This window comes from Rattus norvegicus, chromosome 3, assembly GCF_036323735.1.
Source record: "Rattus norvegicus strain BN/NHsdMcwi chromosome 3, GRCr8, whole genome shotgun sequence".
Classification (NCBI taxonomy): domain Eukaryota; kingdom Metazoa; phylum Chordata; class Mammalia; order Rodentia; family Muridae; genus Rattus; species Rattus norvegicus.
Genome location: NC_086021.1, coordinates 164361966 through 164375114, shown reverse-complemented (window position 1 = coordinate 164375114; position 13149 = coordinate 164361966). Strand labels below are relative to the sequence as shown.

The following is a 13149-nucleotide window of genomic DNA, read 5'->3' as shown; positions in this document are numbered from 1 at the left end:
AGGTCCAATCACAACAGAACATGTCAAATAAGCCAGATGGTTTCTCACTTGAAGTGGGGGGAGGTTTGTGAGTGTAACTCTGATAGACTTGATGCTAAGAATATGGAAGGCTGTGGGTTCAATGTCCAGTACCACAGTAAGATTTGGAGATAAAGCAATAGAGCTGGCCAGGCACCGACAGTACCTTTGGTTGAAAGAGAACTGAAAACAAGTCCCATGTGGTTCAGTAGGGACTGTCACAGAGTAGGATCACTAAACTTTTAGCATCCTCCCATTTCTAGGTCACTTAGTAGAAGTGCCCTTTCTAATGTTATCTCTGCGTGACTGTATAAGGATGAAGACGTTCTCCCTAGTGTGTGTGCTCATGGGAGATGTAAGCAGGTACCTCCATTCTGTACCTCCAGAGTCTAAACTACTCACAGAAAGTGTGTTAAACATGTACATTTATGTTGGTTATTACATACATGGATGATGGGTGCCTGTCTAAATGTAATTTGAGTATCTTAATATGATGATAATTTTTTATTCTTTGTTTTTATTTCTTAAGGTGGTCAAGGAGCTGGTCCTCCTCAAAACCAGATGCAGGTGTCTCACGGGCCACCAAATATGATGCAACCCAGCCTCATGGGAATTCATGGCAACATAAACAACCAGCAGGCTGGTAGCTCTGGGGTTCCTCAGGTGACCCTGGGCAGCATGCAAGGCCAGCCCCAGCAGGGCCCACCATCTCAGCTAATGGGCATGCACCAACAGATTGTGCCCTCACAGGGCCAAATGGCCCAGCAGCAAGGAACTTTGAACCCTCAAAACCCTATGATCCTTTCAAGGGCCCAGCTTATGCCACAGGGCCAGATGATGGTGAACGCTCAGAACCAAAATCTTGGACCTTCACCCCAAAGGATGACCCCACCCAAGCAGATGCTTCCCCAGCAGGGCCCACAAATGATGGCGCCACATAACCAGATGATGGGGCCTCAGGGGCAAGTGTTGCTCCAGCAGAATCCAATGATAGAGCAAATAATGACCAATCAGATGCAGGGGAATAAGGCGCAATTTAATTCTCAGAACCAATCCAACGTCATGCCGGGACCAGCACAGATAATGAGGGGACCAACTCCTAACATGCAAGGAAACATGGTGCAATTCACAGGACAGATGTCAGGACAGATGCTGCCTCAGCAAGGGCCTGTGAGCAACAGTCCATCTCAGGTTATGGGGATTCAGGGGCAGGTTCTGCGGCCACCAGGACCCAGCCCACACATGGCCCAGCAACATACTGATCCTGCTACTACAGCAAATAATGATGTCAACTTGTCTCAGATGATGCCTGATGTTAGCATGCAACAAACCAGCATGGTCCCTCCACATGTGCAGAGCATGCAGGGAAACAGTGCTTCGGGAAGCCACTTCTCAGGCCATGGAGTGTCTTTCAATGCACCATTCGGTGGTGCACCCAATGGAACTCAGATGTCTTGTGGTCAAAATCCAGGCTTTCCAGTAAATAAGGATGTAACGTTAACAAGCCCATTGTTGGTCAACTTACTGCAAAGTGACATTTCAGCAGGTCATTTTGGCGTAAACAATAAACAAAATAATACCAACGCGAATAAACAGAAGAAGAAGAAACCACCGCGGAAGAAGAAAAATTGTCACCAGGATCTAAAGTAGGTTATGATCCGTTCACTTCAACTCTGACTCATTTGTTCCTGTGTGGACATTTGTTGATAGATTTGGGGGGGAGGGTTTTACTGCACAGCCTTGGCTGTCCTGGAATTCACTATAGACCAGACTGGCCTCAAACTCATAGGCGCCATGCCTGCCTCTGTCTCTTGAGTGCTAGGAGTAAAAGTGTGCACCACTCCCTCAGCCTGAAAAGTGACCAGTGATACCCACTGCCATCCTATAGAGCACAGGTTTGAATGTTATGCTGACTGTTGGGAAACTCGGAGAACGTGTTTGGTGAAGCAAAACTGCCTGTGGAGACACCGTGCACCTAGCAAATAGGGGGAAAACGGTTGCATGTGTGCTTTTTCTCTTTTTAGTCTCTTACCATCCTTAAAAGCTTCAATCCATTTCCCTTATATAAAAGTTCCCCAAAGGACTTCTTTCATAAGACACAACAGGAAGGATAATTAACAATTATGTTTCATATCACAAAACTACATATTAAGTTATACTTCTGATTTTTGGCTAAATGTTTCCTGAGTGTTTGCGGTAGATTTTCAGCCTTTAATCCTAAAGTGAGTTCAGAGACATTATCAACAGGGAGCAGTGACTGACGAATATAAGAGTCTGAGATAAATTGCTAGGCCAAGTATGGTGGCTCACACTTGTTATCTCAACACTCAGGAAGCTGAGGCAGGAGCCTAGCTTGAGATACCTAGGGAGACCTAGGAGAGAAGGGGGAAAGACGGGATGGAAGGAACCAGAGATGGAAAGAAAACTCGAACAAGGGAGCTTGGTCTAAATGAGCTTAAATGATCAAACTAAAACCAGCTACCTTTATCCAAGCTTTTCTACAACATTCTTTGGTTTTAGCCTATTGTAGTAACTTGCTACTTCTTAAATCTTAAATATTAAAAATCAATCTCTATATATTAGCAACATATATTTTCCTGAATTTGGACTTATTTTCCTTATACCTAGTCCTGCTGTTACCGACTAGTCCTTTTTTGTTTGTTTGTTTTGTTATGTATATGAGTACACTGTTGCTGTCTTCAGACACATCAGAAGAGGGCTTCAGATCCTATTACAGGTGGTTGTGAGCCACCATGTGGTTGCTGGGATTTGAACTCAGGACCTCTGGAAGAGCAGTCAGTGCTCTTAACCACTGAGCCATCTCTCCAGCCCTTCAACACACTTTTAAAAGGCCCTTAAACAGCATCAAGGCTCCTAGGAAAGAGAGGCAGTAGGCTTAGGAGGAAGGTAAACCTACCTCCAGTTCTGCCATTACCTTACCATGAAGCCTGTCTTAGGCTATTAGAGCCTTTGTTTTCTTATCCACAACAAGAGTGGGACTCAAGCAGATAATTAAATTTTGATGGAATTTAGCCACAAATATTTTTTAAGTGAAGTATACTACAGAACTCCATTTATGATTTGAAATAGTTGGAAAGTTACATAAGAAACAAATTGGCATAGTGATTTGGTTGTGCTTCGGACCTGTTAAATGCTGGAGTTGTTTTTTTTTTTCTCTTATTTTATTTTTATGTATATGAGTATTTTGACTGCATGTGTCTGTGTACCATATGCTTCTGTATCTGGTGCTACCAGAGGCTAGAAAAGAGTGTCAAGTCTCCTGGATCTACAGTGACAAGTGGTTGTGAGCTCCCATGGTGGTGCTGGGACTTGAACATGGATCCTCTAAAAGAGCAATCATAGCTCATAACCTCTAAGCCATTTCTCCAGCCCTACGCTGCTGCTGTGTTTTTTAAAGGAATTTATATGGTTTATAAAACTGTATAGTGTGTAATGGGACAAAATACTATCTACAAGGGGATGACCATAATCAGATCAAAGGGGAATTAGTATAGGAAAGAAAGATGCAAATGGGAATAAGAAACAAATGAGAAATATAAGTATGCTGGCTTCTCAGAAATGTGGACATTAGTAGGGAAAAAAAAGTTTTCATTTTTTTTCTTTCCCACTAGAATTTTAAGTTACAAAAAGAATCCAATGGTTTTTTCTATAAGTCTTCGTCCTGTAGCAAAGCTAAATAGCTTTGTTGTATTTTCCACCTTTATTCTTTGAGTACCATCTTCATCGGTTACCTTGCAGCTGTTGAGTCACTGCCATCTGTTTGAATTTAATAGCCACACTGAAATACTGGTTTCACAGGAGTAGCACTGCAGAGTACTGGTAGCTCAGGATCCTGATCAGGCTAAACATCAAAGGTCATTGTATGAAGCACAGTAACAGGAGTGAGCGGGTAGCACTGAGTGAGTAATGAATGGCCAGGCTACTCTTATGTCAGCATGAGAATCCAGACTAGAAAGACACAAACAATGGTAAGAGCAGCATGTAAAACTGTCTGGCGAGGATTAAAGTAGGGAGAGGTTGCACTGGGCCCCTGGGCTCTTTATACAGCTTACTCAGTCTGTGCTGCTTATGTTTTAGCACCCCAGATAGTCGTCCAGCTGGTCTAGAGGAAGTTGATCAACAGTCATTACCTGGAGAACAAGGAATCAATTTGGACAACACAGGCCCTAAACTGCCAGACTTTTCAAACCGGCCACCAGGTAATAAGATACTAGCTAAAACAATATCCTTTGCATTGCATAGACACCTTTACAAGCTTCTCTCTCATCAGTGAGACAATGTTCTCTGTCTACTAATCAGACTGCTGCAGAAATATACTGTGCAAGCTCTGCATTGGTTAAGTACATACTTCAGATATAACGTGCATAGGTACATGTAAATGCACACGCGTGCAAACATGCTTAAACTGTCTTCATCCTAAGTTCTCAAATCAGACTGAATGGAAAGTGCCTGTTTTGGTCAGCATTGTAGTTTTGTTGCCATCAGAATAAATATGATGATATAGAGAGCTACTCACTTAACCTGCTTGTCTGCAAGTCTTACTTCCTGAGACTTTATCAAAGCAGAGAACCACTGCTAGGACTTAAAACAAGTTGACCTTTTTAATAAAAATAAAAAAAAAATTGTGAGTCTTTAAAGCATAAGCAATGCTCATGTGACTGCGGTCAGCTTACAGCTTAAAATGAATAGCGCTAATGGCATCAAAGACCTTCTCTGATTATAAACTGTTATCTGTTAGATGTGAAAGAACATGGGTTTATAAAAACCTCTTTCCATCCCAGGCATTATGGAGTTAAGACCAGATACCACAATTTCCCTGCACCTGGTTTTTCTTGGTCTAAACAATGACTTACAATTTTATTCTAGAATGAGAGTCAAAGTTTCACAAGCCCTCTCCTATGGATATAAAAGAATTAATGCTTTGTTTGGTCCTCTAAGTAATCTCACCTATTTTTTGGCATATTATGAGTGATATTATTTTTTAGAACTAACCTTTAATCTGCCTTTAATTTATAAATGTTTCAAAAGTAATCCATCATGATGTCAAGACTTGATGTTACTTATCACAAATTAGCATGCTACAGTCATCTCTGTGAGCCACAGTAACACTGTTGAGGCCAGGTAATTTCTAGTCCTTGGTGAGTATGTTGAGAAGACATTGTGAGCAGGAATCGAGGTATCCTCTTATCTCAGGCATATCTGACTGTTTCGTGGATTCCAGAGTTCCTTCAAACATTTATTGCCTCCTTTCTGCAAACTGGGAACCTGAAGCTCAATTTGGCCTGTAACAGATTTGAATTGCTAGTGGTGTGTAAATAAATCCCGAGTTTAATTAACTTTAGAAATAGATGATTGCTCTGCAGCGGGGCAGTATCCACAGGACCCTGCTGTCTTACGCAGTCTACTTCTCTCTTCACCGCCTGCCTGGCCCTAAAGGCCTCAAGGCTTTGTATCCGTGGCTAATATATGTAGTTACTGTGTGTACCTGACTTCCCCTCTCAACCATCTATGCCAATCTATCTTCCTATCGCTAAGCCCCTTTAGACTGATTCCTCCAGCTTCGGGACCCTTTACAGCAGCTGAGCCTTTAGCTCTTGCTTTGAGAGGCTGCCATGTCATTTCTGTCTTTGTATTTACTGTGCTGTCTGATAAACTCATTTAAAGATCCGAAAGGCATCTGTGTTAGAGCCCTGACACAAAGGAACTTTTTCAAAAATTACACTTTTCTAAATATCGGAACCCCAAAGTATATAAGAACCTGTTGTGTTTGACCTGTTGGGATGCCAGATTTATAAGTATCAAGAAGTTACTTGGGCCTAAAACAAAACAAAACAAGGATTTTCAGAAAATCTTCAAAACTGTATTCCCAGCATTTGCAGGCAGATTGGCAGTTCAAGTTCACCCTCAGCTACTTAATGAGTTTAAGACCAAAAAGCAAAGATAAACAAATCGAAAACAACTTCAGAACTGGATTCTGCTCGTTGGTACCATGGAAATCTTTGACTAGAAGACAGTAACTCTGTTAAGCACAGAGTCTGCCCAAAGCATTCGGTAGCTGCTCTGAAAATTCCTGATCCAGAATCTCTCCTAGCTGCCAGGGCTAGTTATCTGTGTTCTTACACTTGCTGTAAAACTTCCAAGTTATTTTTCATGCAACAGTTGAATAAATATAATTATGGAATCACATCCCTGACGTAATTCTACTTTCCCCCACAAAACACCTTGCTGATTGTATAAAGTTTTTGTTCAGAAATTCAAATAAATCATCACAAAAGAGGGAATCATGTATGATGATGCCTTCTTCAAATTTAGAAGGCACTGTCCTCAGAGTTCTTGTCCCAAAATTATTTTTATCCCTGAGGTCTGCTTCTGGCTTATTTATTCTTCAGTTGTGGATTCATAGAAAATACCTTTCCAAATAAAGACTTCTGTATGTGAAGGTACATGGAAATGAATATGCATAAAAACATGAATACTTTATTTAAATTTCACCATAATAATCAGCCCATTGCTCCTCTGTTTATTAAGCTGATGCACACCTAGGAGCAGTGTCTAGGAGCGAGCAGTGTAGTGCATTCAGTTTTCTCCAGAGGATCAAGCCCAAAGAATACAGCATAATATATGGAGACCATGGACCAGACTAATTGAAATCCTGTTTAGAAGAACTCAATCATAGAATTATATATTTAATTTTACTGAAGGAATAAAAAGGCTGTTTGCATCAAAACCAAATCTTGAGAAAAACAAGTCCTCTGCTCCAAGAAAAGGCAATTTCTAAATGTGTTTTTTTTTTTTCATATGCACAGTGAATTCCTGATTATTTCTACATGAGACCTAAATGCTGGGCAGCCATCCACTTACTGTTGATAGCTTCTCTCTCTTCATGTTCAGCTGGTAGATCCAACCACTTATAGTGCATAGCACAATCTTAATACAGTAACGCTTCATTTGCAGCCTAAACACCAAGGGGCTTCATGGTCTTAATGCTTTGCTTTTGCCTCCTTAAGCAGTGTGCCCCCTCCCTTGCTTGGGTCGAATAATGAGGGGCTGTCCTGGGAGCAGCATGCCTGAGCTCTTTGTGCACGGTCTGCTACCTATGAGTACTGCTTAGCTATACTCGAAAGGTAGCAAAGTTTTCTCACTGAAAAGTCTAACTTCCCTGATTTTGGGGGCTTGTTTTAGGTTATCCTACACAACCAGTTGAACAGAGGCCACTGCAGCAGATGCCTCCTCAACTCATGCAGCATGTGGCACCCCCACCACAGCCACCACAGCAGCAGCCACAACCACAACTGCCTCAACAGCAGCCACAGCCGCAGCCACCACCACCTAGTCAGCCACAGTCGCAGCAGCAGCAGCAGCAGATGATGATGATGCTCATGATGCAGCAAGATCCCAAATCCATTAGGCTTCCGGTCTCCCAAAATGTCCATCCTCCACGGGGTCCTCTGAACCCAGACTCCCAAAGAGTGCCCATGCAACAGAGTGGCAATGTGCCTGTCATGGTTAGTTTGCAAGGACCTGCCTCTGTGCCACCGTCACCTGATAAACAAAGGATGCCAATGCCTGTGAATACTCCGCTGGGAAGTAATTCAAGAAAGATGGTATACCAGGAGAGCCCACAGAATTCCAGCTCACCACTAGGAGAGATGCCCTCACTTCCTGAAGCTGGTGGCAGTGAAGTACCATCTGTTTCAGGAGGCCCAAGTAACATGCCCTCGCATTTAGTAGTTTCTCAGAATCAATTAATGATGACAGGACCCAAACCTGGACCATCTCCCCTTTCAGCAACTCAAGGTGCAACTCCCCAGCAGCCTCCTGTAAACTCCTTGCCTAGTTCCCATGGCCACCACTTTCCAAATGTGGCTGCACCAACCCAAACATCTAGGCCTAAAACACCAAACAGAGCCAGCCCCAGACCCTATTATCCTCAGACGCCCAACAACCGCCCTCCTAGCACAGAACCTTCAGAAATCAGTCTCTCTCCAGAAAGACTCAATGCTTCCATAGCAGGACTCTTCCCTCCACAGATTAATATTCCTTTACCTCCCAGGCCAAACTTAAATAGGGGCTTTGATCAACAGGGCTTAAATCCAACAACTCTGAAGGCCATTGGGCAAGCACCTTCAAATCTCACTGTAAGTAATCCTCCTAACTTTGCTGCCCCACAAGCTCATAAATTAGATTCTGTGGTGGTGAGTTCTGGAAAACAGTCTAATCCTGGAACAACAAAACGGGCAAGTCCAAGCAACAGTCGCAGGTCTAGTCCGGGGTCCAGTAGAAAGACTACCCCAAGTCCTGGAAGGCAAAATTCAAAAGCCCCTAAACTTACTCTGGCTTCTCAAACAAGCACAACCCTGTTGCAGAACATGGAGCTGCCTAGAAATGTGTTGGTTGGTCCCACTCCACTTGCCAATCCCCCTTTATCTGGAAGCTTTCCTAACAATAATGGGCTTAATTCCCAGAATCCCACCGTGCCTGCGCCTGCAGTGGGGACTGTTGTTGAGGATAACAAAGAGAGCTTGAATGTTCCTCAGGACAGTGATTGCCAGAATTCCCAGGGGAGGAAGGAACAGGTAAACACTGAGCTGAAAGCAGTCCCTATCCAAGAAGCTAAAATGGTTGTCCCCGAAGATCAGTCCAAAAAGGATGGGCAACCTTTGGATCCTAACAAACTCCCCAGTGTAGAAGAGAACAAAACTTTGATGTCTCCTGCCATGAGAGAAGCACCAACATCACTAAGCCAACTTCTCGACAACTCTGGAGCTCCTAATGTGACCATTAAACCCCCTGGGCTTACAGATCTGGAAGTAACACCTCCAGCAGTTTCAGGAGAGGACCTCAAAAAAGCATCTGTCATTCCCACACTGCAGGATCCGTCTTCTAAAGAACCCTCTAATTCTTTAAACTTACCTCACAGTAACGAGCCGTGTTCAACCCTTGCGCATCCAGAATTGAGTGAGGTCAGCTCAAACATTGCACCAAGCATCCCTCCAGTAATGTCAAGACCTGTCAGCTCTTCCTCCATTTCTACTCCCTTACCCCCAAACCAAATAACTGTATTTGTTACTTCCAACCCCATAACCACTTCATCTAACACATCAGCAGCCCTGCCAACTCACTTGCAGTCTGCATTGATGTCGACAGTCGTCACGATGCCCAACGTGGGTAACAAAGTTATGGTTTCTGAGGGACAGTCAGCTGCTCAATCTAATGCCCGGCCTCAGTTCATTACACCTGTCTTTATCAATTCATCTTCAATAATTCAGGTTATGAAAGGATCACAGCCAAGCACAATCCCTGCAACCCCATTGACAACCAACAGTGGCCTGATGCCTCCCTCTGTCGCAGTTGTTGGACCTTTACACATACCTCAGAACATAAAATTTTCTTCAGCTCCTGTAACACCTAATGTCCCCTCCAGTAGTCCTGCTCCAAATATACAGACAGGTCGGCCATTGGTCCTTAGCTCACGAGCCACTCCTGTTCCGCTGCCTTCCCCTCCTTGTACATCCTCTCCAGTCGTCGCTCCTAATCCTTCTGTCCAGCAAGTAAAAGAATTAAATCCAGATGAGGCTAGTCCTCAGACGAACACCTCAGCAGACCAGAGCACTCTGCCTTCTTCACAACCAACCACAGTAGTTTCTCCCCTTTTGGCCAATAGTCCAGGCTCCTCTGCCAATCGGCGAAGCCCAGTCTCATCCAGTAAGGGCAAAGGAAAAGTGGACAAAATTGGCCAGATTTTGCTGACCAAAGCTTGTAAGAAAGTTACAGGCTCTCTGGAGAAAGGGGAAGAACAGTATGGTGCAGATGGAGAAACTGAAGGCCCAGGGCTAGAGACCACAACTCCTGGGCTAATGGGAACAGAGCAGTGCTCCACAGAGCTGGACAGTAAAACCCCAACACCCTCAGCACCCACTCTCCTAAAAATGACCTCTAGCCCCATGGGCCCAAGCTCCACCTCAACAGGACCCATCTTACCTGGCGGTGCTCTTCCCACCAGTGTACGCTCTGTAGTAACCACATTGGTACCCTCTGAGCTCATCTCCACAGCGCCAACCACAAAAGGCAATCATGGTGGGATAACATCTGAGCCACTTGCAGGTGGCCTAGTGGAGGAGAAGGTGGGATCCCATCCAGAGCTTCTACCCAGCATAGGTATGTACTTGAGCTTGGCATCAGCTCCTCGTGTCAGTGTTTTGCTGACCTGCCCTACAAGAGAGAAAGACAAGCCCTTTTCTACTTAAAGGAAGAAAAATGGCAGTAGTTGTAGACTTACTTACTGAAAGTACATTGAAAAATAGGCTTTTAAATCCCATGTTCAGTTTATATTCATTAACATGGTTCTTTCCTGGCTTCTGAATCAATTCATGTTTCATTTTTATGTGTATATGTTTCTCAGTTTTGAAAAGCTTTTTCATACACACTATCTCACATCATCTGTATACCAACCATGTGATATAGCATTATTCCTTGCTGTGGGTGAAAAGAGTGAAGCTCAGAAATGTCTAATATTTGTTGAGCCTATACTCTTAAGTCTCTGGCCTGGCACAGTCCCTTAAGTGTAAACATCGACCTCTCTATGCCCCTCCCATGATGAAGACTTACATGTTCTTCTTGTCTTGTTCTCATTGTATGCTAACTCAGGGGCCTTTCTGTTTGAATTGCTCCAGAAAAGCTTACCAGAAAACCAGGTTTTGTGATAAGCAAAGGAAAATCTGAAGGGGGAAGAGTCAGATAGGCTTGAGTTGGTAACTACCAGCATTTACCATCTCAGTGGGCTGGGGCAAGTTTCACTTCCTCCTTTGTAATGTAGAGACAGTAATGGTCACAAGATTTCAGTGAGGTAATGCATATGACGTGCTTAGCACAGGACCTAAAACACGGTGATATGGTTTAAGTGCTATTGCCCATTTCCTTTGGACATGGCCTCTTAATGAATTGCATTACTGGATACTAGTCCAAGTTATCTCGGGTGTATAGATCGGTGGTTAATACTGGAAGCACAGGTGTCTTTATACCTCCTTTCTCCTGTATGCCTCAAATGGTGCTGACACCGTGTGTTTCTAGAGACAAGGTAGTCATAGCTGGGAGGCCTCTGCAGTATCTAAGCCAGCTAATAATGCCTCTTTTATTTATGCAGCTAAAATACTTTGAGTGCCTACCAATTAGGAGGAGGAGCAGAAAGAATACCAGCTTCAGGTTATGATCAGAGTTCAAATTTTAGCTCCACTGGTTGCCAGTTACAGTCTGGTGAGTTCCTTGTACTTCACCTGTAAAGTGGAGATTATAATTCTACCACCCAGATACGTAGGATTCAGTGAGAGGACTTGAATATCAAGTGCCAGCATACTGCTTCAGACATAGCTCTAGAAAGGGAACTCTTTCTCCTGCTTACCTTAGTGTTAGAGATACAGGAAGGGGTGAAGGCCTGCAAAGAGTTCATTGTCCTTATAGGAGAGAGAGACTGCTGGGGACGGCTCTGTGTCTCAGGTTTGAGTTTTGTGGATGTAGGTGATTATAAGGATTTTTAGAAGCTGGGCATGGTGCTGCACACATGCAGCCTGTGGGAGAGGAGGTGAGAAGATGGAGCGCAGGGCCATCCTCAGCTGCAGACTGAGTTTGAGGCCAAACCAAGCTCCATGAAACCTTTGTAAACCAGAAGAAACTGGTGTGGCCTAAATATATCCTCTGCTGCTTGGTGTTTCCATTTCTGTTTCCTTTTGTGAACTTTTCCCTCTAATGCTAAGAGAATAATGATGAAAGAATTAGAAAATATTTTTATTTGGCTCACAGTTGATAGTAGAGAAACATAAGTTTTAGGGAGATGAGCTAGCAAGTTACTAAGCAGAGAGAGAAATCTACAAAATTCAGTTTCCATCAGAGGGTAAAATTTACTGTTGTAGTTTATCAAGAATTTTAAGCTGAGGTGTTAAGACGGGAGGGCATACCCTTGATAGCCCTGGCATACTTAAGCCTAAGTCTTCACTGTACAATGAAGTTCTGCTCTAGAGTGTCTCGTGTGTTCTAGTTCGAGGGTCTGAGACTGCTCTGTCTTTCAAAGACTCATTCTGACCTTTCTACCTGGAGTATTTCTCTACATTTCCAGCCTAGAATATCCTTTCCCTTTGGACTCCCATGGCACTTTATATTTTATGTCTCTTTCCATATGATATCATAGTGACGTGTATGTGTGCATTTATCTTACCTTCCATAGTAGGCTGAGCTGCCCAGAGAAGTCCTTTAGCTATTTGTTAGAGAAGTAATTGATACTAAATTGATTGATTGATTAAGTATATACTTATTGTCTGTCTTATGCCCATCACTCTTGCTAGATGCTATAGAAAAGGACAGAATTGTGTGTTTTGGTAATCAAGGAATGTGTGTAGTCTCTACCGGGGTTACATAATTTTTTTTTAATGTTGAGGTGAGTGATATGGTCATTCTAAAAGTAGCTAGCTTACTTACTAAGATATAGTTTTCCGTTTTGTTATTTTTTTAATGGCCATTAGGCCTAGTGTGGTAGCACATACTTGTAATCCAGCACTGGGGTGGGAGGATCAAGAGTCTCAGACCAGGCTGAGGAGACTGAGAAAGACCCTGTCTGAAAACCACACGGAAAGAAACAAGTCAGAACCTGAAGCTGGCCCTACAGTTGTGGCTGCAGTTGTTCTGGTAGCCATCTCCTTCCTGGTTCTTTCCAGTGTAAAGGGAGGAGCAGATAGATCCTGGAGCAGATCCTTGCTGCTGACAGTTAGAATGGTTGGTTTGTTAAGTACATGCTGACAATCAGCTTCAAGCGTGCAAGCGTGGCCTTCTAGGAATATGGTGTTTCCGCAGTTACTTAGCTGCTTGGTTAATGCTTTCTGGTTTAGTTGGTTAAAAAGAAAAGAAAGTAAAAGACCTGTTTGTTTGTTTCTTGCCTTAGCCCCTTCACAGACTTTAGTCCCAAAGGAATCTCCAGCCACAGCACTGCAGGGCTCTGTTGGCAGACCAGGTAAGGCACCGTGTAGAATATCTTGTTGGAGTGGGATGGGATAGAGTGAAGGAGTCAGTTCTCACACCAGTAAGTATCTTGAATTGTCTTACCTACTTGTTTTCCAAGCCAGC

At 43.4% G+C, this 13149-nt stretch overlaps 1 protein-coding gene across 11 annotated transcripts in view; it reads left to right on the top strand.

The window, feature by feature from the left end:
• Positions 1-13149, top strand: part of Ncoa6 (nuclear receptor coactivator 6) — a 71018-nt gene that overhangs the window by 46965 nt on the left and 10904 nt on the right. For 6 of the 11 annotated variants that reach the window (XM_039104105.2, XM_039104104.2, XM_039104103.2 and 3 more), the window contains 4 exons: positions 548-1664; positions 4117-4238; positions 7222-10197; positions 12968-13036. In XM_039104105.2, the coding sequence (XP_038960033.1) occupies positions 548-1664; positions 4117-4238; positions 7222-10197; positions 12968-13036 (4284 nt within the window). Of the gene's footprint in view, positions 1-547; positions 1665-4116; positions 4239-7221; positions 10198-11182; positions 11293-12967; positions 13037-13149 lie in introns of all 11 variants that reach the window. The other 5 variants (XM_063282997.1, XM_063282996.1, XM_039104107.2 and 2 more) reach the window with 2 other exon arrangements.